The following is a 22245-nucleotide window of genomic DNA, read 5'->3' on the forward strand; positions in this document are numbered from 1 at the left end:
TCTCATAGTGTGAATATGGCCTAACTACCAATCTAAACATTTTAGTTGACATGACTAATTGAGTGACTGTCAGAAACTGATATAAGAGAGAAACTGCTGATGCCCAACCATATTTTAAATTGCACCTGGTGTATTGTACTATTACTCTCAATAGTAAGTTGTCTGCAGGCCCTGCATTAAAGACCAACGTTTTTTATATTTTTAAATGTTTTAAATGTCACCTTTATTTAACCAGGTAGGCCAGTTGAGAACATGTTCTCATTTACAACTGCTATCTGGCCAAGATAAAGCAAAGCAGTGCGACAAAAACAACAACACAGAGTTACACATAACAAACGTACAGTCAATAACACAATAGAAAATTTAAAAAATCTATGTACAGTATGTGTAAATGTAGAAGAGTAGGGAGGTAGGCAATGAATGCATTAATACTGGAATGATAGATGTGCAGATTATGATGTGCAAGTAGAGATACTGGTGTGAAAAAGAGCAAGAGGGTAAGTAAAAATATGGGGATGAGGTAGTTGGGTGTGCTATTTACAGATTGGCTGTGCACAGGTACAATAAAGCTGCTGACAGCTGATGCTTAAAGTTAGAGAGGGAGATATAAGACTCCAGCTTCAGAGATTTTTGCAATTCGTTCCAGTCATTGGCAGCAGAGAACTGGAAGGAAAGATGACAAAAGTAAGTGTTGGCTTTGGGGATGACCAGTGAGATATACCTGCTGGAGCGCGTGCTACGGGTGTGTGTTGCTATGGTGACCTGTGAGCTGAGATGACGGGCTTTACCTAGCAAAGATTTATAGATGACCTGGAGCCAGTGGGTTTGGCAAGGCCCAGCCAACGAGAGCATACAGGTCGCAGAAGTGGATAGTATGTGGGGCTTTGGTGACAAAACGTATGGCATTGTGATAGACTGCATCCAATTTGCTGAGTAGAGTGTTGGGAGGCTATTTTGAAAATGACATCGCAAAAGTCAAGGATCGGTAGGATAGTCAGTTTTACGAGGGTATGTTTGGCAGCATGAGTGAAGGAGGTTTTGTTGCGAAATAGGAAGCCAATTCTAGATTTACTTTTGGATTGGAGATGCTTAATGTGCGTCTGGAAGGAGAGTTTACAGTCTAACCAGACACCTAGGTATTTGTAGTTGTCCACATATTCTAAGTCAGAACCATCCAGAGTAGTGATGCTAGAAGGGCGGGCAGGTGCAGGCAGCGATCGGTTGAAGAGCATGCATTTAGTTTTACTTGAATTTAAGAGCAGTTGGAGGCCACGGAAGGAGAGTTGTATTGACTTGAAGCTCATCTGGAGGTTTGTTAATACAGTGTCCAAGGAAGGGCCAGAAGTATACAGAATGGTGTCGTCTGTGTAGAGGTGGATCAGAGAATCACCAGCAGCAAGAGCATATCATTGATATATACAGAGAAAAGAGTCTCCCCGAGAATTGAACCCTGTGGCACACCCATAGAGACTGCCAGAGGTTCGAACAACAAGCCCTCCGATTTGACACACTGAACTCTGTCTGAGAAGTAGTTGGTGAACCAGGCGAGGCAGTCATTTGAGAAGCCAAGGCTATTGAGTCTGCCGATAAGAATGCGGTGATTGACAGAGTTGAAAGCCTTGGCCAGGTCAATGAAGACGGCAGCAGAGTACTGTCTTTTATCGTTGGCGGTTATGATATTATTTAAGACCTTGAGCGTAGCTGAGGTGCATCCATGACCAGCTCGGAAACCAGAGTGCATAGTGGAGAAGGTACGGTGGGGTTCAAAATGGTCGGTGATCTGTTTATTAACTTGGCTTTCAAAGATTTAAGAAAGGCAGGGCAGGATGGATATAGGTCTATAACAGTTTGGGTCTAGAGTGTCTCCCCCTTTGAAGAGGGGGATGACCGCGGCAGCTTTCCAATCTTTGGGGGATCTCAGAAAATACAAAACAATTTTGGCGGATCATTTTAGAAGGAGAAGGTCCAGATTGTCTAGCCCAGCTGATTCGTAGGGATCCAGATTTTGCAGCTCTTTCAGAACATAAGCTGTCTGGATTTGGGTGAAGGAGAAGCGGGGGGGGCTTGGGCAAGTTGCAGGGGGTGCTGAGATGTTGGCTGGGGTAGGGGTAGCCAGGTGGAAAGCATGGCCAGCCGTAGAAAAATGCTTATTGAAAATATTGATTATTGTGGATTTATCAGTGGTGACAGCGTTTCCTATCCTCAGTGCAGTGGGCAGCTGGGAGGAGGTGCTCTTATTCTCAATGGACTTTACAGTGTCCCAACAGTTTTTGGATTTAGTGCTACAGGAAGCACATTTCTGTTTGAAAATGCTAGCCTTAGCTTTCCTAACTGACTGAGTATATTTGTTCCTGACTTCCCTGAAAAGTTGCATATAGCAGGGGCTATTCGATGCCAATGCAAAACACCACATGTTATTTTTGTGCTGGTCAAATCTGGGTTGAACCAAGGGCTATATCTGTTCTTAGTTCTACATTTTTTGAATGGGGCATGCTTATTTAAGATGGAGAGGAAAGCACTTTTGAATAGCAACCAGGCATCCTCTACTGACGGGATGAGGTCAATATCCTTCCAGGATACCCGGGCCAGGTCGATTAGAAAGGCCTGCTCGATGAAGTGTTTTAGGGAGCGTTTGACAGTGATGAGGGGTGGTCGTTTGACCGCGGACCCATTATGCACGCAGGCAATGAGGCAGTGATCGCTGAGATACTGGTTGAAAACAGCAGAGGTGTATTTAGAGGGCACATTGGTCAGGATAATATCTAAGAGGGTTAAAGGAAATTGGGATAAATAAAAAAATATAGCAGTTTAATTTCAGGACTAAAAAAATGAACAGCAGTGCCATAACGATCGCAAAATAGTTGGGAAGAGATATTCGATGTACCGATTCCATGGTACATTGTTTATGAACTGATAAGCAAAACAAGGCCGGATTCAAAACTTGAGGTGGGTCATGAGAAATCAAACTGGATGGACATCAGAAATAGATGGGAGAGGTTGAGGGTAGAAGGAGGACAGGACTAAAAACAAACTAAATATAACTTATGTAAAATAGATTGTGTCCGTAAAATGTATATAGTGTGTGTAAGCTAGAGGTGTGTTTTTCATTAGTTTACTCCAATTAGGGGAGTGGTAGGGTTATCGAAAGGAAAAATATATATAAAAAAATAATAATTGAGACCCCGACTAAGTAAGAAATTATTTTTTTCTCTAATGAGTAGGCTTGCATTTTGATGAATTCATACAACTATCACACCTGTGCATATTATTAAATGACACTGATGTTGAAGATAAAACCATGTTATATTGATAACTAATATTGAAAGGAGATATGAAGCAATCTAACTAGATTAGAAGGCCTAGGCTACTTCATCCTAATGTAATCTAAATGCATTGGATACAAAACAAATACTGGCATGTGATAAAGGATAACATGTCCAATATAATTATATAAATGGATATCAAACAATAATATACACTCGGTGTACAGTTTATTAGGTACACCACCCTGTTCATGAAAATGGTACGCCACATAGCCGTGGCTTGGTATTTAAAGCAGACAGGCATCGAGGCATTGAATTACTGTTTGATTGAACATTACAATGGACAAAACGAGCGACTTTGAGCGTGGTATGATCATCGGTGCCAGGCGCGTGGTTTCCAGTTTCTCAGAAATGGCCGGCATCCTGTGTCTAGGGTTTACAAAGAATGGTGCAACAAACAAAACACATCCAGTCAGAGGCAGTTCTGTGGGGGAAAACAAGTCGTTGATGAGCGGTCGAAGGAGAATGGCAAGAATCGTTCAAGCTAATAGGCAGTCCACAAACAGGCAAATAACGGCGCAGTACAACAGTGGTGTGCAGAACGGCATCTCGGAACGCACGACTCATCGGTCCTTGTCACGGATGGGTTATTGCACCAGATAACCACACCGGGTTCCACTCCTAAAACAGGAAAAAGTGGCTCCAGTGGGCAAGCGATCACCAACACTGGACAATTGAGGAGTGGAAAAACATTGCCTGGTCTGACAAATCCCACTTCCTGTTGGTCATGCTGATGGCAGAGTCCGAATTTGACATAAGCAGCAGGAGTCCATGGCCCCATCCTGCCTGGTGTCAACGGTACAGGTTGGTGGCGGTGGTGTAAGAGTGTGGTGAATGCTTTTCTGGCACATGTTAGGTCCCTTGATACTGAAGAATTCAGGCTGTTCTGGAGGCAAAGATGGGTCCGACCCGTTACTAGATGGTTGTACCTAATAAACTGGCCACTGAGTGTCTATTCAATTAAACAAATACAGCATTGTAATAGTGTTGATGCCTTTCTCTCCTTACATGGGATTAGACAGATGATCTGCGGTCACCAGATGCCCAAGCCTCAAAACCAGAAACATGTGGAGACATCAACATTTGTAATTTTAATAAATGTTAACCTTTTTATTGGTTTTCCTGTATCTGTGCATGAGTACTTAAAACACAGTCCATTGTACAAAATAAGTCATTCCCAAGTGAGGGACAGGGAGATTAACCTCCAACATTCATACACTTGTTTGGTACAATAGGACAAATTCAATTAATTGTGGTCTAAATTGAAGACTTGCACACAGTGCAATCCCCTGGGACAGAAATCACTGTATCACTGTATCACTGTAATCATCTGTATTTTAGAAAGAACTTCCTAAATTACAATGTCCTGACAAATCTGGATGATAAACAATAACATGGGTGAATCTATTTCTATCTAACATTGTGATATTGCACACTCCTACATAATATCCTGGGATATGATAATTATCCTGGTGACTGGCAGGTTCCAGACAAGTTCTTTACATCTGCAGGGTGTCAGGGTGAGATGTTCTTCAACCTGGCACAAGCAGACACAAGGGGGAAGAAATTAACCTCACTGCTCAAATTTCAGTGCTGGTTCAAGTTGCTGAAGCCGCAACAATGTCCCTCACTTAGGTAAGAGTAGAATAACTTCGCCTCTAATTTTAACTAGTAACACCAACCCCAATAGTGCGACACAATAGTGCAACACAATATTGGAAGAGAAGGTGGCAAGATAAAGTTAGCTAACGTTAGATAGGTAAACAGACACTGCAGGCAGCTAGCTAGCAAAACAGAATGAACAAATAACTAGGCTGGCTAGCAAGCCTAGATTGAACAGAACACATCTAGCTGCATTTCCTAAGTCTTTCATCAGATGTTGTTAAAATGTCTTCCGTTCAAATGAATCGGCAGGACTGTTTTCTCCTGCCGAGCCAATGCAATGGAGTGAAACGCGATCAGTTGCCCACTTCAGTCCCTGAAAACAAATGGAAGAAAACAATTTGTTACATGTCTTCAGCTGGCTAGCAAGTTCACCATTTCATGATTTTAAAACTGTATCTTCACATTTGACATATTGCTGAATCTATGATTAGTTAGTTTAGTTGTTCATCTCTAAACAGCCAATAAGCAGAATGAGATCGCCTGCTAGCTAGCTATCACATCCAACATGTTAGCTAACTTGACAATGGGCTGATAAACAACAGTTACTCCATTTTTTAATTCAAAATTCATATGAAAGTTTGTACATAATTTGGTTAATAAATAAACATTATACTTACATTTTGAAGTTATTCCTTATTCTTCTGGAAAATGTTATCCCAAGCGGGGACTTCTGTGTGCCATTATTTTTTATTTTGAAAGTATATTGGAAAGTTTCTCAGTAGCAAGCTAACTTTTTAGTTTGGATACCATGGCAGATTTGGCATCAGTTGCTGGGACTGCTACACTCTGTCCAGTGATCCTGCCAACCAAGGCCAGGTCTGAGGAGCTATTTGGCATAGCAGCTAGCCTAGCTGCTAGCTAGCTGCCTATCAAGCTAGCAGGGTTTGTTGAGGGCTTGAACACAGCCCACAACGTGGTTAGACATTGTGGCTGGGACTGCGGATTGTCCCGGGTTTGTGGCTGTCTAGATCCCTGCTGTTTGTTGTGTTCAATCTTCCCTGTGACCTACCCAGGGTCAGCTCGATGAGGTGAAACAGGAGAACGGCAAGATGTCGGCAAACTGTAAGTCATTGAGAGAGGACATCAGTTCTCTGTGTGAATCCATGATAACAATGATGGATACATCTCGAGGGACAATCAAGGCAAAACAACCGAATTGCAAAATCCTGAGATTCTGGGACCTAGATGGAGTCTGAGGACAAAGTGAAGGAAATGATCTCTGAGAAATTGATGGAACACCGGAAGATTGAGGTGGATCCTGCCTACAGGACTGGAAAACCCACCACCAGCCCAGGTGACAGGCCTAAGCCGATAGTGGTCAAGTTCCTGAGGTTCAAGGACAAGGTAGCTGTTCTGGAAAGAGCCAAGAACTTGAGAGGAATGTATATATTCCTCAACGAGGACTATCCTGAAGCTGTGTGCCAGAAGAGGAAAGAACTTATTCCAGCCATGAAAGCTCCTAGAGTGCTTTGGGACATTGCTTACATCTGCTATGACAGGCTCATTGTCCACCCTCCCAGAAGCCTGGAAGGGATGAGAGAGCCAATCCTATGGGTTTGTAGCTTCAATCCCGCCTCACACACACCAATTAATGGAGAGCTGAAAGTATATTTTTTTATTTTGCTTTGTTTGCTCTTTTCATATGTTTATCCCTAATAAGCTATCCAGGAAAGGGCTGCACATAGCCCATATTATTATATGTGGCCTTAGAAATAAGGTTAATGAAATCAATAACTTAAAAAATCTTTATTGAATATACGAAACATACAATATACTTATAGCATTGAAGCCGCTAAACAGCTACATCATACCAGTCATCCAACAAACTCCCATTCAGAGCGACACACAGAAGCATCCAGGGTCTATGCCCTGCTCAAAGGCACGTTGACAGGTCTCCCAACAGGCCAAAAAACATGAACCCGAACCCTCCAAGATCCCCCACAGTTCCCCAATAGCTGTCCCTCAACCATTCGCACCACTCCCACAGCCCCCCCCCCCAAGAAGAAATCTTTTAATAAAAAATACAATTAATTCCATACCCCACCCCTGTAACGGTCGTCGTCGGTGGAAGAAGGTGAGGACCAAGGTGCAGCGTGGTATGTGTCCATATTTATTAAATGAACACTGAAATAACAAAATAATAAAGAAATGACCAAGAACAGTTCTGGCTGGTGCAGACACACAACAGAAAACAATCACCCACCCAACACAATAGAAAACAGGCTCTCTAATTATGGTTCTCGATCAGGGACAACGATTGACAGCTGCCTCTGAGAACCATACCAGCCAAACACAGAAATAGCAAATCAAAGAAAAGCTAACAAAGACAACCCACCCAACTCACGCCCTGACCATACTAAAACAAAGACATATCCCCCCCCAAAGGTGCGGACTCCGGCCGCAAAACCTGAACCTATAGGGGAGGGTCTGGGTGGGTGTCTGTCCGCGGTGGCGGCTCTAGCGCGGGACGTGGACTCCACCATAGTCCTTGTCCGCCTCTTAGCCCACCTCCGTGGCCTCTTAAGAGCAGTGACCCTTGCCGCCGACCTCGGACTGGGGAGCCTAGCCACGGGTCCTGAATGGACGGGAGACTCCGGCAGATCCGGACTGGAGGGAGACTCCGGTAGATCCGGACTGGAGGGAGACTCCGGCAGATCCGGACTGGACGGAGACTCCGGCAGATCCGGACTGGACGGAGACTCCGGCAGATCCGGACTGGACGGAGACTCCGGCAGATCCGGACTGGACGGAGACTCCGGCAGATCCGGACTGGACGGAGACTCCGGCAGATCCGGACTGGACGGAGACTCCGGCAGATCCGGACTGGACGGAGACTCCGGCAGATCCGGACTGGAGACAGCACCTGTAGGAAGGAGACAGAGAGATAGCCTGGTGCGGGGGGCTGCCACCGGAGGGCTGGTGCGTGGAGGTGGAACTGGATAGACCGGACCGTGAAGGCGCACTGGAGCTCTCGAGCACCGAGCCTGCCCAACCCTACCTGGCTGAATGCTCCCCGTAGCCAGGCCAGTGTGGCGAGGTCAAATAGCCCTCACTGGGCTGTGCTGGCGCACCGGGGACACCATGCTGGTGCCATGTACCCCGGCCCGAGTAGACGAACTGAAGATCAGATGTGCTGAACCGGCTTCATGGCACCTGGCTCGATGCCCACTCTAGCCCGGCCGATACGAGGCGCTGCTATGTACCGCACCGGGCTACCCGCACAGCTGATCTCAATTGCAACCATTATTGGTCACCCCATTAACAATCTCTAAAAGGTGATGTTGGTGTCCTGCATGCAACAAAAGTCTCATGGCTGCGCTCTAGTTGGTATTTTCATCACAACAACTTAGTCCATTTTGAACAGGCTAAGGGCGATTTATGTATTTGACAAGCATTCCGTGCAATAGAAATAAAGTATTTAATTGTTTACCACAGCACATCTAATGTTAGTGTAATGTACTGACTAATGAGTTTATTTGTTTCCTATTTATGTTAAACAAGTGTCTGGTACGGTCAGATTTTTAAAATCAAGATCGGGGGTAAAATAACCCTGGACTGTCCATATTTGAGATGTATAACTACACCAAATCAATCAGCTGATTGAGTTACTTGTGCCAAAAGGGCGTGGGGACGGAATCAAACCCACACTGAGACGTTAGGCCTATATGTGTGCGCTGAAGGCAGCAGTCCTAACCACTAGACCACCCCAGGCCACGATTGAACAACATTGACAGTTCATTCGTAACCTTAGGATCCACTAGACCCCTCAAACTCTACTCTGGAGCTCGAAGCCAGTTCCACTGCGTTTTTTCATTGTTCCCTCTAATCAGGGACTGATTTAGACCTGGGACACCAGGTGTACACAATTCATTATCAGGTAGAACAGACAACCAGCATGCTCCGGAATTCGTAGGGTAAGAGTTGAATACCCCTGGTCTAGACACTAGTATGTAGTAGCCTAGTGGAGACAAATATCTATATTGTGTTATTAAGCTATATACAATGACGGTTGATGATGTGTATGGTTGCATTTCAGATAGATTTTTTAACATTTTAACGTTTGCAGTAATAGGATCAAGGCCTAGCATTTGAGCGAGTCAGAGAGAACATTATTTTAATTGCAAGCCCTGATCCCAATTACTCAACTGCCCCCTGCATGGACAGAAAGAGAACTGCTCATTTTCAGCCACTCACGAGGGTCATTTGAATTTCCTGATGCATCAGGAAAATTCTCTGTGACAAAAAGTGATCAAGATAAGATCCAACATCTGTACCATCCAGGGGGTGTACATTAAGCTGCCTCACGCTACAGAAACAGGAGATAGGCTCCTGAGCGGTTTCAGCTCGCACTAGCCAAAGGCTACTTTAATTACTTACTTTACTTCTGGAAACATCAAATTAAACTAGCTCTCATCTGTTTCAACAAGTTTATGCTGAATGTTTCCATGATAACTACGCCACAGCCCCTTCATACACTGAGGTGAACAAATGTTTGTAAAAAAAATAAATGCAAGCAAACACTGTATAGCATAAAAAACATGGTTAAAAATAATTTTGATATCATAGATAGTCAGTCCTTGCATCCATAGCTCTGTCTTGGAATTTGAGGGTGGTTACATTTCTCCAGCCCCATCCCCTCCACTATATACCGAAACAGTGGTGGGGGGGATGCCTTGTTGTTTTTTCAACTTCTGATTGCTGCTTTACCTGTGATTAATGTTTGTTCACCTGTAGCCCACCTGCAGGCCTCTCATCAGTCAAACTCTCTATTGTGCTCCAACAGGCTGATTTGGTATTTTATTAGGATCCCTATTAGCTGTTGCAAAAGCAGCAGCTACTATTCCTGGGGTCCACACAAAACATGAAACATAATACAGAATGACATAATACAGAACATCATTAAACAAGAACAGCTCAAGGATATAACTATATACATTTTTAAAAAGGCACACATAGCCTACATATCAATACATACACAAAAACTATATAGGACAAATAGGGGAGAGGCGTTGTGCACCACGAGGTGTTGCTTTATCTGTTTTTTGAAACCAGGTTTGCTGTTTATTTGAGCAATAGGAGATGGAAGGAAGTTCCATGCAATAAGGGTTCTATATAATACAGTACGTTTTCTTGAATTTGTTCTGGATTTGGGGACTGTGAAAAGACCTCTGGTGGCATGTCTGGTGGGATAAGTGTGTGTGTCAGAGCTGTGTGTAAGTTGACTATGCAAACAATTTGGGATTTTCAACACATTAATATTTCTTCTAAAAATAAGTGATGCAGCCAGTCTCTCCTCAACTCTTAGCCAAGAGAGACTGGCATGCATAGTATTAATATTAGCCCTCTGATTACAATTACAACCTGGGCCAGCTACAGCTTAACAAGGTCTTTCCTTGCAGCACTGGACCACATGACTGGACAAAAATCAGGATTAGACAAAACTAGAGCCTGCAGAACTTGCTTTTTGGAGTGTGGTGTCAAAAAAGCAGAGCGGCTAGACATCTCCCCATCTTTGCAACCACTGAATAGCAAACTGTTGTTTGTGTTTTGACCATGACAGTTTACAATCTGAGGTAACACCAAGTAATTTAGTCTCCTCAACTTGTTCAACAGCCACACCATTCATTACCAGATTCAGCTGAGGTCTAGCACTTAAGGAATGATTTGTATCAAATACAATGCTCTTAATTTTAGAGATGTTCGGGACCAGTTTATTACTGATTACCACCCATTCCAAAGCAGACTGCAACTCTTTGTTAAGGGTTTCAGTGACTTTATTAGCTGTGGTTGCTGATGCGTTTATGGTTGAATCATCAGCATATATGGACACACATGCTTTGTTTAATGCCAGTGGCAGGTAATTGGTAAAAATAGAAAAACAGTAGAGGGCCTAGAGAGCTGCCCTGCGGTACACCACAGTTTACATGTTTGACATTAGAGACGCTTCCATTAAAGAAAACCCTTTAAGTTCTATTAGACAGATAGCTCTGAATCTACGATATGGCTGAAAAGCCCTACACTTACGTTTTCCCAACAACAATAATATCAAAGTCTGCACTGAAATCAGTACAGCTCCCACAATCTTCTTATTATCAATTTGTTCAAACAATCATCAGTCATTTGTGTCAGTTCAGTACATGTTGAGTGCCCTTCTCTATAAGCATGCTGAAAGTCTGTTGTTAATTTGTTTACAGAGAAATAGCATAGTATTTGGTCAAACACAATTTTTTTCCAACAGTTTGCTAAGACCTGGCAGCAAGCTTATAGGTATGCTGTTAGAACCAGTAAAGGCCGCTTTACCACTCTCGGGTAGTGGAATTACTTTGGCTTCCCTACAGGCCCGAGGACAAAGACTTTCCTCTAGGCTCAGATTAAAAATATGACAGATAGGAGTGACTATAGTCAGCTACCATCCTCCGTAGCTTTCCATCTAAGTTGTCAGTGCCAGGAGGTTTGTCATTATTGATCATTAACAAAAAAATCCACCTCTTCCACACTAACTTGACAAAATTCAAACTTGCACTGCTTTTGCACTGCATCAAACCATGGAGCCTTAACAGTTCTTAACAGTTCAGTCAGTTTCTTAACAGGTGCATGTTAATCAATAATTGGAAGAAGCAATTTCATAAATTCATCAAGTGCAGCGTCTGGATGCTCCTCATTAATCACATCTGCCCAACAAATATTTCCACATAAGAGTCACAGCAAAATATTTTGTATGATCTCTTGTACACTATACATGATCATGTTGATATTAGTCATACTGATTTAGTGGAATATTACAATAACATTATGCTTTCTAGAGTTCGCCTCTGTTCCTCCTGATGTTGAGAAATGACTGAATACGCACACACCCCACACACACACACAAGCATACATGTCCAGAAATGTCCACACATGCACACACACACACACAACACACACACTCACCGCTGTGGACAGTCTGGAAGCCAGTGTCATCTCCAGGTTGCCCTTTAACCCCAGCAGCGCTGGGACCAGGATGAAGACCTCCGTCACCTCTGTAAACACCGTCCAGTGCTGCAACACAAGAACACAGTCTGAAACCTAATCGCTGCCTTTTCTCAGTGACATGCTATCTGTTCAAACCATGTTGGAATCATAATCATATTCCCTCTGGAGAGGAGCAAGGTCATTTTGACCTTACACTGTCACCATTCACCACCCTCTTTCTGTCACTTCTCTCTCCCTCTCTTCTCTAAACATCCACCTGCTCCTTATCTATCCCTCTCCTCTCTCTCTTCCCCTGCCCTTTCTCGCCATTTTCCCTGTCTTCAACAACACCATAGTAAAACACTGTCATAAGATTTATTTTATTGATATCACCTTTCACACAGTACTTGCAGCCCACATTGTTTTTACTGTAACCCTCCATCTGCCTACTAGCTCCTGTGCTGAGGCAGAGAGCTAGCAGGCAGATTGGCAAAGAAGAAGAGAGTATTTAATACTCTCTGCCTCTGTTCCAGTTACCATACCTCTCCACAGTGAACAACTTAGTCTGGGGCAAAGTCAGCCAGGAGCAAGGCCAGCTAAATCTAAAGGGTCATTTAGATATACTGTATGGCCTGGGATGGGAGACATCAGAGAAAATGAATAAATTACAAATGCTCACGCAGCTGAGTTGCTGTAGAATCAAATGGAAATTCCCAGTTGATGACTCTGTGGTCCTGGAGCTGATTACCGGCCCACTTTGCCCCCCACTTTAGCTGTATTCCAGCCCTTGAGATGGTCTCTATGAGACTGAACTGATGACTGTGGTAAAGTGCCTCTCTGATGTTTCTCCATTAGCCCAGTGCAGTGGTAGGAGCAGCAAAGTGGGACAGAGGATAAACAGGACTGGTGCATAAGGATGAGGATGATTTTGGGATACATGGTTAACTATAAGGTTGGGGCAGTGGTACAAGCCTGGGGTTGGGGCATAAAGCTGGGGGTTGGGGCTGGGGTATAAATCTGGGGGATGGGGTTGGGGCTGGGGAATAAGGCTGGGGGATGGGGTTGGGGCTGGGGTATAAAGCTGGGGGATGGGGTTGGGGCTGGGGTATAAAGCTGGGGGTTGGGGCTGGGATAGGGGTTGGGGCTGGGGTATAAAGCTGGGGGTTGGGGCTGGGGTATAAAGCTGGGGGTTGGGGCTGGGGTATAAAGCTAGGGGTTGGGGCTGGGGTATAAAGCTAGGGGTTGGGGCTGGGGTATAAAGCTGGGGGTTGGGATTGGGGTATAAAGCTGGGGGATGGGGCTGGGCTATAAAGCTGGGGGATGGAGTTGGGGCTGGGGTATAAAGCTAAGGGTTGGGGCTGGGGTATAAAACTGGGGGTTGGGGCTGGGGTATAAAGCTGGGGGTTGGGGCTGGGGTATAAAGCTGGGGGTTGGGGCTGGGGTATAAAACTGGGGGTTGGGGCTGGGGTATAAAGCTGGGGGTTGGGGCTGGGGTATAAAGCTGGGGGGTTGGGGCTGGGGTATAAAGCTGGGGGATGGGGTTGGGGCCAGGGTATAAAGCTGGGGGTTGGGGTTGGGTTATAAAGCTGGGGGTTGGGGCTGGGGTATAAGGCTGGGGGGATGGGGTTGGGGCTGAGAAACTGAGAAAGCGCTTGCCTTCAGAGTCAGTCCCACCTGCCCCCAGCATTTGCAGCTCATCGCTCAGCCCACAGCTAAATCAATACTGAGAAGGCTGTAGGGGAGAGGAATAACAGCTAGATAACTTTATCCTGCCTACACATCCCTACAGTGAGAAATTGCAGTGTTTCATCAGCAGTCTGGGTGGAGGAGATAGCACTGTTAACCTCCTCTCTGTCTGTCAGCAGCCTGGGCTCTTTAAAACGGTTGACTCTACAGGGACCCCACCACCCCACCTTCTGGCCCTCTCCCAACCCAGCTCTGGTTTGCCAACCACCCTAACCCACTTCTCTCTCTCTCTCTTCTATTAAACTCTACCTCTTTCATCCCTCCCTTTTCCTTTCCCAACTTTCACCCTGTCCTCTCTCTACTCTCCTCTCCAGCTGTTATATATGTTGTTGTCTCCAATGGAACAGTGGAGCCCAGCCAACACCTCACCCCCGAACGACCAGCCCCAGTTCTGCAAACTCTGTGGATAGTCAGTCAGTATCATGGTGTATCAAGAGGAAAGGAACGCAGCCCCGTTTGCCCAGTGTTGCTCATGTGGAGTGTTCACCGGGCATGCCCCCCACGATAATTATTTATTAGAAGATCTGGTGACTTTTTAAAAGGATATTCTTCCCATTATTTTGGATTGTGGGCCAAAGCTGCCGAGCATATGAACATGTTGTAAGCCATGGCAAAATGCTAAATGTTTAGAATGACAGGAAATTAGATTTAAAACTGGAAATAAAATCAGACTTTGCACAGGCCCAACACTGCTTGCGAGCTGGGGGTTGAGGGGGAGGGGGAGCGTTGAGGTGGTTGGGTGATACTTGACTAGTACAGTGTTGAGACTTGACTAGGTGAGGGGTGAGGTCTGAAGAGAAGGAATTACAAAAGTTCCTAATATGTATTGCGTACCAGTGACTGGCTTGCTGTCTCTCTGGGTCTGACTAGCATGCTGTCTCGAGGATAGTGCACTGTTTCATGCACAGGCAGGTTTGGCTGTCACAGTGGCACAAAGAGCTAAATAACCTTTAGAATGATGTTGTACCCAGAACGAGCTAAATAACATTTAGAACGATGTTGTACCCAGACAGAGCTAAATAACCTTTAGAACAGTGTTGTACCCAGACAGAGCTAAATAACCTTTAGAACCGTGTTGTACCCAGACAGAGCTAAATAACCTTTAGAATGGTGTTGTACCCAGACAGAGCTAAATAACATTTAGAACAGTGTTGTACCCAGACAGAGCTAAATAACCTTTAGAACAGTGTTGTACCCAGACAGAGCTAAATAACATTTAGAATGGTGTTGTACCCAGACAGAGCTAAATAACATTTAGAATGGTGTTGTACCCAGACAGAGCTAAATAACATTTAGAATGGTGTTGTACCAGACAGATTATCAAAAGTACTGCATGTTTGGTAGAAATACTATGATGTTAAAAAATGTATTATATTTAAAAACATTGCAGATTTTACCATGGCGCAGTTCGACAGCTAAATGAATGCAGCAGAAACACTGCTCATATGAAACTGCCATGTATATCTGTACACTTTCTACAGGCAGGATTCTGAACCCAGCAGCATAAAACACCAACGCAATGTTGATGACTGTGCAGTGACACCAATGGTTGGAACACATATGACATCACAGGCAGTAACACTGATGGCACACAGCAGTGTTTCTGCTAGATTATTTTCCTAGGGGGGAGCCCCTGGGCCAATAATGCTGGTTGCTAACCAGCAGCCTTTCTATGTTAGTGATGGCTGTTTAACAGTCTGATGGCCTTGAGATAGAAGCTGTTTTTCAGTCTCTCGGTCCCAGCTTTGATGTACCTGTACTGACCTCGCCTTCTGGATGACAGCGTGGTAAACAGGCAGTGGCTCGGGTGGTTGTAGTCCTTGATGATCTTTTTGACGTTCCTGTGACATCGGGTGCTGTAGGAGTCCTGGAAGGTAGGTTGTTTGCCCACGGTGATTCGTTGTGCAGACCGCACCACCACACCCTCTGGAGAGCCTTGAGGTTGAGGGCGGTGCAGTTGCCGTACCAGGCGGTGATACAGCCTGACAGGATGCTCTCGATTGTGCATCTGTAAAAGTTTGAGAGAGTTTTAGGTGACAAGCCACATTTCTTCAGTCTCCTAAGATTGAAGAGGTGCTGTTGTGCCTTCTTCACCACACTGTCTGTGTGGGTGGACCATTTCAGTTTGTACGTGATGTGTACGCCAAGGAACTTTCCACCTTCTCCACTACTGTCCCATCGATGTGGATAGGGGGGTGCTCCCTCTGCTGTTTCCTGAAGTACACAATCATCTCCTTTGTTTTGTTGATGTTGGGTGAGAGGTTGCTTTCCTGACACCACACTCCGAGTGCCCTCACCTCCTCCCTGTAGGCTGTCTAGTCATTGTTGGTAATCAAGCCTACTACTGTTGTGTCGTCTGCAAACTTGATGATTGAGTTGAAGGCACACATGGCCACGTAGTCATGGGTGAACAGGGAGTACAGGGGGGGAATGAGCATGCACCCTTGTGGGGTCCCAGTGTTGAGGATCAGCGAAGTGGAGATGTTGTTTCCTACCTTCACCACCTGGGGGCGGCCCATCAGAAAGTCCTGGACCCAATTGCAGAGGACGGGGTTGAGACCCAGAGCCATAAGCTTAATGATGAGCTTAGAGAGTACTATAGTGTTGAAAGCTGAGCTGTAGTCAATGAACAGCATTCTTACATAGGTATTCCTCATGTCCAGATGGAATAGGGCAGTGTGCAGTGTGATGGCGATTGCATTGTATGTGGACCTGTTGGGGCGGTATGCAACCTGAAGTGGGTCTAGGGTGGCAGGTAAGGTGGAGGTGATATGATCCTTGACTAGTCTCTCAAAGTACTTCATGATGACAGAAGTGAGTGCTACGGGGCGATAGTCATTTAGTTCAGTTATCTTTACCTTCTTTGGTACAGGAACAATGGTGGCCATCTTGTAACATATGAGGACAGCAGACTGGGATAGGGTGCGATTGAATATGTCCGTAAACACACCAGCCAGCGGGTCTGCGCATGCTCTGAAGATGAGGGTTAACATGTTTAAATGTCTTACTCACGTCGGCCACGGAGGAGGAGAGGGGGGATGTCTTACTCACGTCGGTGACACTGTATTACCCTCAAAGAGGACAAAGAAGGTGTTTAACTTGTCTGGAAGCAAGACGTCGTTGACCGTGACATGGCTGGTTTTCTTTTTGTACTCTGTAATTGCCTGCACACTCTGCCACATATGTCTCGTGTCTGGGCTGTTGTGTTGCGACTGCATTTGGTCCCTATACTGACATTTCGCTTGTTTGATTGCCTTGCGGAGGGAATAACTACACTGTTTATATTCAGCCATATTCCCCAACCTCTTTCCATGGTTGAATGTGGTGGTTCCGCTGTGTATCCACAGTTTCTGGTTGGGGTAGGTTTTAATAGTCTCAGTGGATACAACATCTCCAATGCAATTCTTAATAAACTCACTCACAGAGTCAGCGTATAAATCGATGTTACTGTCTGAGGCTTCCCGGAACATTTTACAGCCCATGTGATCAAAACAATCTTAAAGCGTGGATTCCGATTGGTCAGACCAGCACTGAATGGTTCTAGTCACGGGTACATCCTGTTTGAGTTTCTGCCTATAGGACGGTATGAGCAAGATGGAGTCGTGGTCGGATTTGTCGAAGGGAGGGTGGGGGAGGTCCTTGTATGCATCGCGGAAGTTAGAGTAGCAGTCGTCCAGTGTTTTGCTCGAGCGGGTATTACAGTCAATGTGCTGGTGAAATTTAGGTAGCATTGTCCTCAAATGAGCTTTGTTAAAATCCCAAGCTACGATAAACGCAGCCTAGGATATATGGTTTCCAGTTTACATAGAGTCCAGTGAAGTACTTTCAGGGCCGTCGAGATCTCTGCTTAGCTTTGGGGGGCGGGGGGTATACACGGCTGTGACTATAATCAAAGAGAATTCTCTCGGGAGATAATGCGGTCGGCATTTGATTGTAAGGAATTCTAGGTCAGGTGAACAAAAGGACATCAGTTCCTGTATGTTGTTAATGTTACACCATGAGTTGTTAATCATGAGGCATACACCCCTGCCCTTCTTACCAGAGAGATGTTTGTTTCTGTTAGCGCGCCGCATGAAGAAACCCGTTGGCAGTACAGACTCTGACAACATATTCCAAGTGAGCCATGTTTCCGTGAAACAGAGAATGCCTCTCTGGAAGGCAACTCGTCACCTAATTTCATCCACCTTGTTGTCTAGAGACTGGACTTTGGCGACTAATATGCTCAGAAGCAGTGGGTGGTGTGCTCACCTTCTAAGTCTAACCAGGAGGGCGCTCCGTCTGCCTCTCCTGCGGTGACAATGTTGTTTTGGGTCGGCCTCTAGGATTAGATCCAATGTACAGGGTGGAAGTCCGAACAAAGGATCCCCTTCTGGAAATGATTCGTAATGTTGGTAAGTTGACGTCGCTCTTATATCCAATAGTTCTTCCCGGCTGTATGTAATAAGATTTCCTGGGCTAACAATGTAAAAAAATACATAAAAAAACAAATTACTGCATAGTTTCCTAAGGACTTGAAGCGAGGCGACCATCTCTGTCGGCGCCATCTTGTTGAGCATTTTTTTCAGCCACTCAATAGCAGGCTAACCCACTAAAACCTTCAAACTCAGACACTAACAAGCTAGCCATACACTCTCAGATAAAGGGTACGGTTAGGGTACAGTATTGTTCCATGGGGCACAAAAAGATCAAAATATACACAATGTACACAGAGGTACACATATGATCTCACATGGTACCGTTCGGTACATTTTATGGTACATGTGCAGATAACCTAGTAGAATGGTACATTTGTGTGACACTAAAGAGCTGTAATTAATATTAAAACTTAACCCAACACTGAGCGACCTTGTCAAGTGGTACGGCACTCTTGGTGTAATGGTTAAGGTCTGGCTGGACCCAGGTTCGAGTCCCGGTCAGGGCCTACCCCACGAATTCATTCCATTGTTGTCAGTAGTGGGATGGCATAGAGGCGTATACTGTACATGTGAGGGACTTGATATAGAGAAGAGGTACATTTTTGTCACTTAAAAGGAACAAATGGTACACTATTGTCTCTTTTAAGGTACAAACTGCATGGGTACAACTATGCACCTGTAACTAATGGTAAAATGGACGTACCTTACTGGGTACCACTACAGTGATAAGCATTTGTACAATTCTGTACCTTTTTTTCTGAGTTTATGCCAGTCAACGATTGACAGGATGTAGCATTGTTAATAGGCTATTCCACAGTGTAGCACTTAAAAGGGGGATTTGGATGGTTAGAAAATGCACATTAATTAACTTCTGAGCATTTTTTCGTATTACCTTTGGGAGGTGTTAAACAAAATAAACATACCACAAGTGTACCACTCCTGAAATGACAACACAATTTAGGATGTTCACCCACTGTTCTTAGAACGCTGGAAAATACGACTATCCTCAAAAGGGCAACTACTTAATCATGTTTAGAAGACCTTTTTCTAACCATTATGCCATTAAAATAGACAAAAGTATTTGTCACTGTGTTGGTATAACCTTGTATTTCCCTGTATTGTTGTTATAAATATGTTATATCATTGAAACCGTTGCTAGTACCTGTTTCAGTGGTGCCGTTTTTGTCTAATCTCTGCTGATTTTACAATTTGGAGATTAGCTTCAAATTACTATCAACTTGAGCTATAAGTCATTTAAATCCAGGCAAGTCCAGCTTCATATTCCTGTCACGGCAATTCGCCAATCTTGTGAGGATTTCGTTCTGTGGCAATATAAAATGAAGACGTTGAAAATACACCAAGGAATTTGAAGTGACTGATCTTCACGGGGAGTTATTCAATTCTTTGTGTGTATATATACAGTACCAGTCAAACGTTGGGACATACCTACTCATTCAAGAGTTTTTGTTCATTTTTTTTACAATTTCTACATTGTAGAATAATAGTGAAGACATCAAAACTATAAAATAACACATATGGAATCATGTAGTAACCAAAAAAAGTGTTAAACAAGTCAAAATATATGTTATATTCTTCAAAGTAGCTACCCTTTGCATTGATGACAGCTTTGCACATCCTTGGCATTCTCTCAACCAGCTTCACCTGGAATACTTTTCCAACAGTCTTGAAGGAGTTCCCACATATGCTGAGCACTTGTGGGCTGCTTTTCCTTCACTGTGCAGTCCAACTAATTCCAAACCATCTCAATTGGGTTGAAGTGGGTGATTGTGGAGGCCAGGTCATCTGATGCAGCACTCCATCACTCTCCTTCTTGGTCAAATAGCCCTTACACAGCCTGGAGGTGTGTTGGGTCATTGTCCTGTTGAAAAACACATGAAAGTCCCGCTAAGCGCAAACCAGATGGGATGGCATATCACTGCAGAATGCTGTGGTAGCCATGCTGGTTAAATGTGCCTTGAATTCTAAATAAATCACAGACAGTGTCACCAGCAAAGCACCCCCACACCATCACACCTTCTTCTTCCAAGCTTCACGGTGGGAACCACATATGCAGAGATCATCCGTTCACCTACTCTGCGTCTCACAAAGACACGGCTGGTTGGAACCAAAAATCTCAAATTTGGACTCATCAGACCAAAGGACAGATTTCCACCGGTCTAATCTCCATTGCTCGTGTTTCTTGGCCGAAGCAAGTCTCTTCTTCTAATTGGTGTCCTTTAGTAGTGGTTTCTTCGCAGAAATTCGACCATGAAGGCCTGATTCATTTAGTCTCCTCTGAACAGTTGATGTTGAGATGTGTCTTACTTGAACTCTGTGAAGCATTTATTTGGGCTGCAATTTCTGAGGCTCTGCAACAGAGGTAACTCTGGGTCTTCCTTTCCTGTGACTGTCCTCATGAGAGCCAGTTTCATCAAAGTGCTTGATGTTTTTTTGCGACTGCACTTGAAGAAACGTTCAAAGTTCTTGCAATTTTCCGCATTGACTGACCTTCATGTCTTAAAGTAATGATGGACTTTTCCTTTCTCTTTGCTTATTTGAGCTGTCCCATCTCCACAGAGGAACTCTGGAGCGCTGTCAGAATAACCATTGGGTTCTTGGTCACCTCCCTGACTAAGGCCCTTCGCCCCTGATTGCTCAGTTTGGCCGGGAGGCCAGATCTAGGAAGAGTCTTGGTGGTTCCAAACTTCTTCCATTTAAGAATAATTGTGGCCACTATGTTCTTGGGGACCTTCAATGCTGCAGTAATGTTTTGCTACCTTTCCCCAGATCTGTGCCCCGGTACAATCCTGTCTCGGAGCTCTACGGACAATTCTTTCGACCCCATTGTTTGGTTTTTGCTCTGACATGCACTGTCAACTCTGGGACCTTATATAGACAGGTGTGTGCCTTTCCAAATCATATTAAATCAATTGAATTTACCACAGGTGGACTCCAATAAAGTGGTAGAAACATCTCAAGGATGATCAATGGAAAATGGAAGCACCTGAGCTCAATTTCGAGTCTCATAGAAAAGGGTATGAATACTTATGTAAACAGGGCATCTGTTTTATATTTGTAATACAGTGGGGCAAAAACGTATTTAGTCAGCCACCAATTGTGAAAGTTCTCCCACTTAAAAAGATGAGAGAGGCCTGTAATTTTCATCATAGGTACACTTCAACTATGACAGACAAAATGAGAAAATCAAATCCAGAAAATCACATTGTAGGATTTTTAATGAATTTATTTGCAAATTATGGTGGAAAATAAGTATTTGGTCAATAACAAAAGTTTCTCAATACTTCGTTATATACCCTTTGTTGGCAATGACAGAGGTCAAACATTTTCTGTAAGTCTTCACAAGGTTTTCACACACTGTTGCTGGTATTTTGGCCTATTCCTCCATGCAGATCTCCTCTAGAGCAGTGATGTTTTGGGGCTGTTGTTGGGCAACACGGACTTTCAACTCCCTCCAAATATTTTCTATGGGGTTGAGATCTGGAGACTGGCTAGGCCACTCCAGGACCTTGAAATGCTTCTTACGAAGCCACTCCTTCGTTGCCTGGGCGGTGTGTTTGGGATCATTGTCATGCTGAAAGACCCAGCCACATTTCATCTTCAATGCCCTTGCTGATGGAAGGAGGTTTTCACTCAAAATCAAACGATATATGGCCCCATTCATTCTTTCCTTTACACAGATCAGTCGTCCTGGTCCCTTTGCAGAAAAACAGCCCCAAAGCATGATGTTTCCACCCCCATGCTTCACAGTAGGTATGGTGTTCTTTGGATGCAACTCAGCATTCTTTGTCCTCCAAACACGACAAGTTGAGTTTTTACCAAAAAGTTATATTTTGGTTTCATCTGACCATATGACATTCTCCCAATCTTCTTCTGGATCATCCAAATGCTCTCTGGCAAACTTCCGACGGGCCTGGACATGTACTGACTTAAGCAGGGGGGCACGTCTGGCACTGCAGGATTTGAGTCCCTGGCGGCGTAGTGTGTTACTGATGGTAGGCTTTGTTGCTTTGGTCCCAGCTCTCTGCAGGTCATTCACTAGGGTCCCCCCGTGTGGTTCTGGGATTTTTGCTCACCGTTCTTGTGATCATTTTGACCCCACGGGGTGAGATCTTGCGTGGAGCCCC

The 22245-nt window shown here is 44.5% G+C and overlaps 1 protein-coding gene across 1 annotated transcript in view; it reads right to left on the bottom strand.

The window, feature by feature from the left end:
* LOC112254532 (solute carrier family 41 member 1) overlaps positions 1–22245 on the bottom strand; it is a 44445-nt gene that overhangs the window by 12825 nt on the left and 9375 nt on the right. Inside the window, exon 3 of the mRNA XM_024427205.2 lies at positions 11919–12026. Within this exon, the coding sequence (XP_024282973.1) occupies positions 11919–12026 (108 nt within the window). The remainder of the gene's footprint in view (positions 1–11918; positions 12027–22245) is intronic.

The sequence above is a fragment of the Oncorhynchus tshawytscha genome, linkage group LG07, assembly GCF_018296145.1.
Source record: "Oncorhynchus tshawytscha isolate Ot180627B linkage group LG07, Otsh_v2.0, whole genome shotgun sequence".
Lineage (NCBI taxonomy): Eukaryota > Metazoa > Chordata > Actinopteri > Salmoniformes > Salmonidae > Oncorhynchus > Oncorhynchus tshawytscha.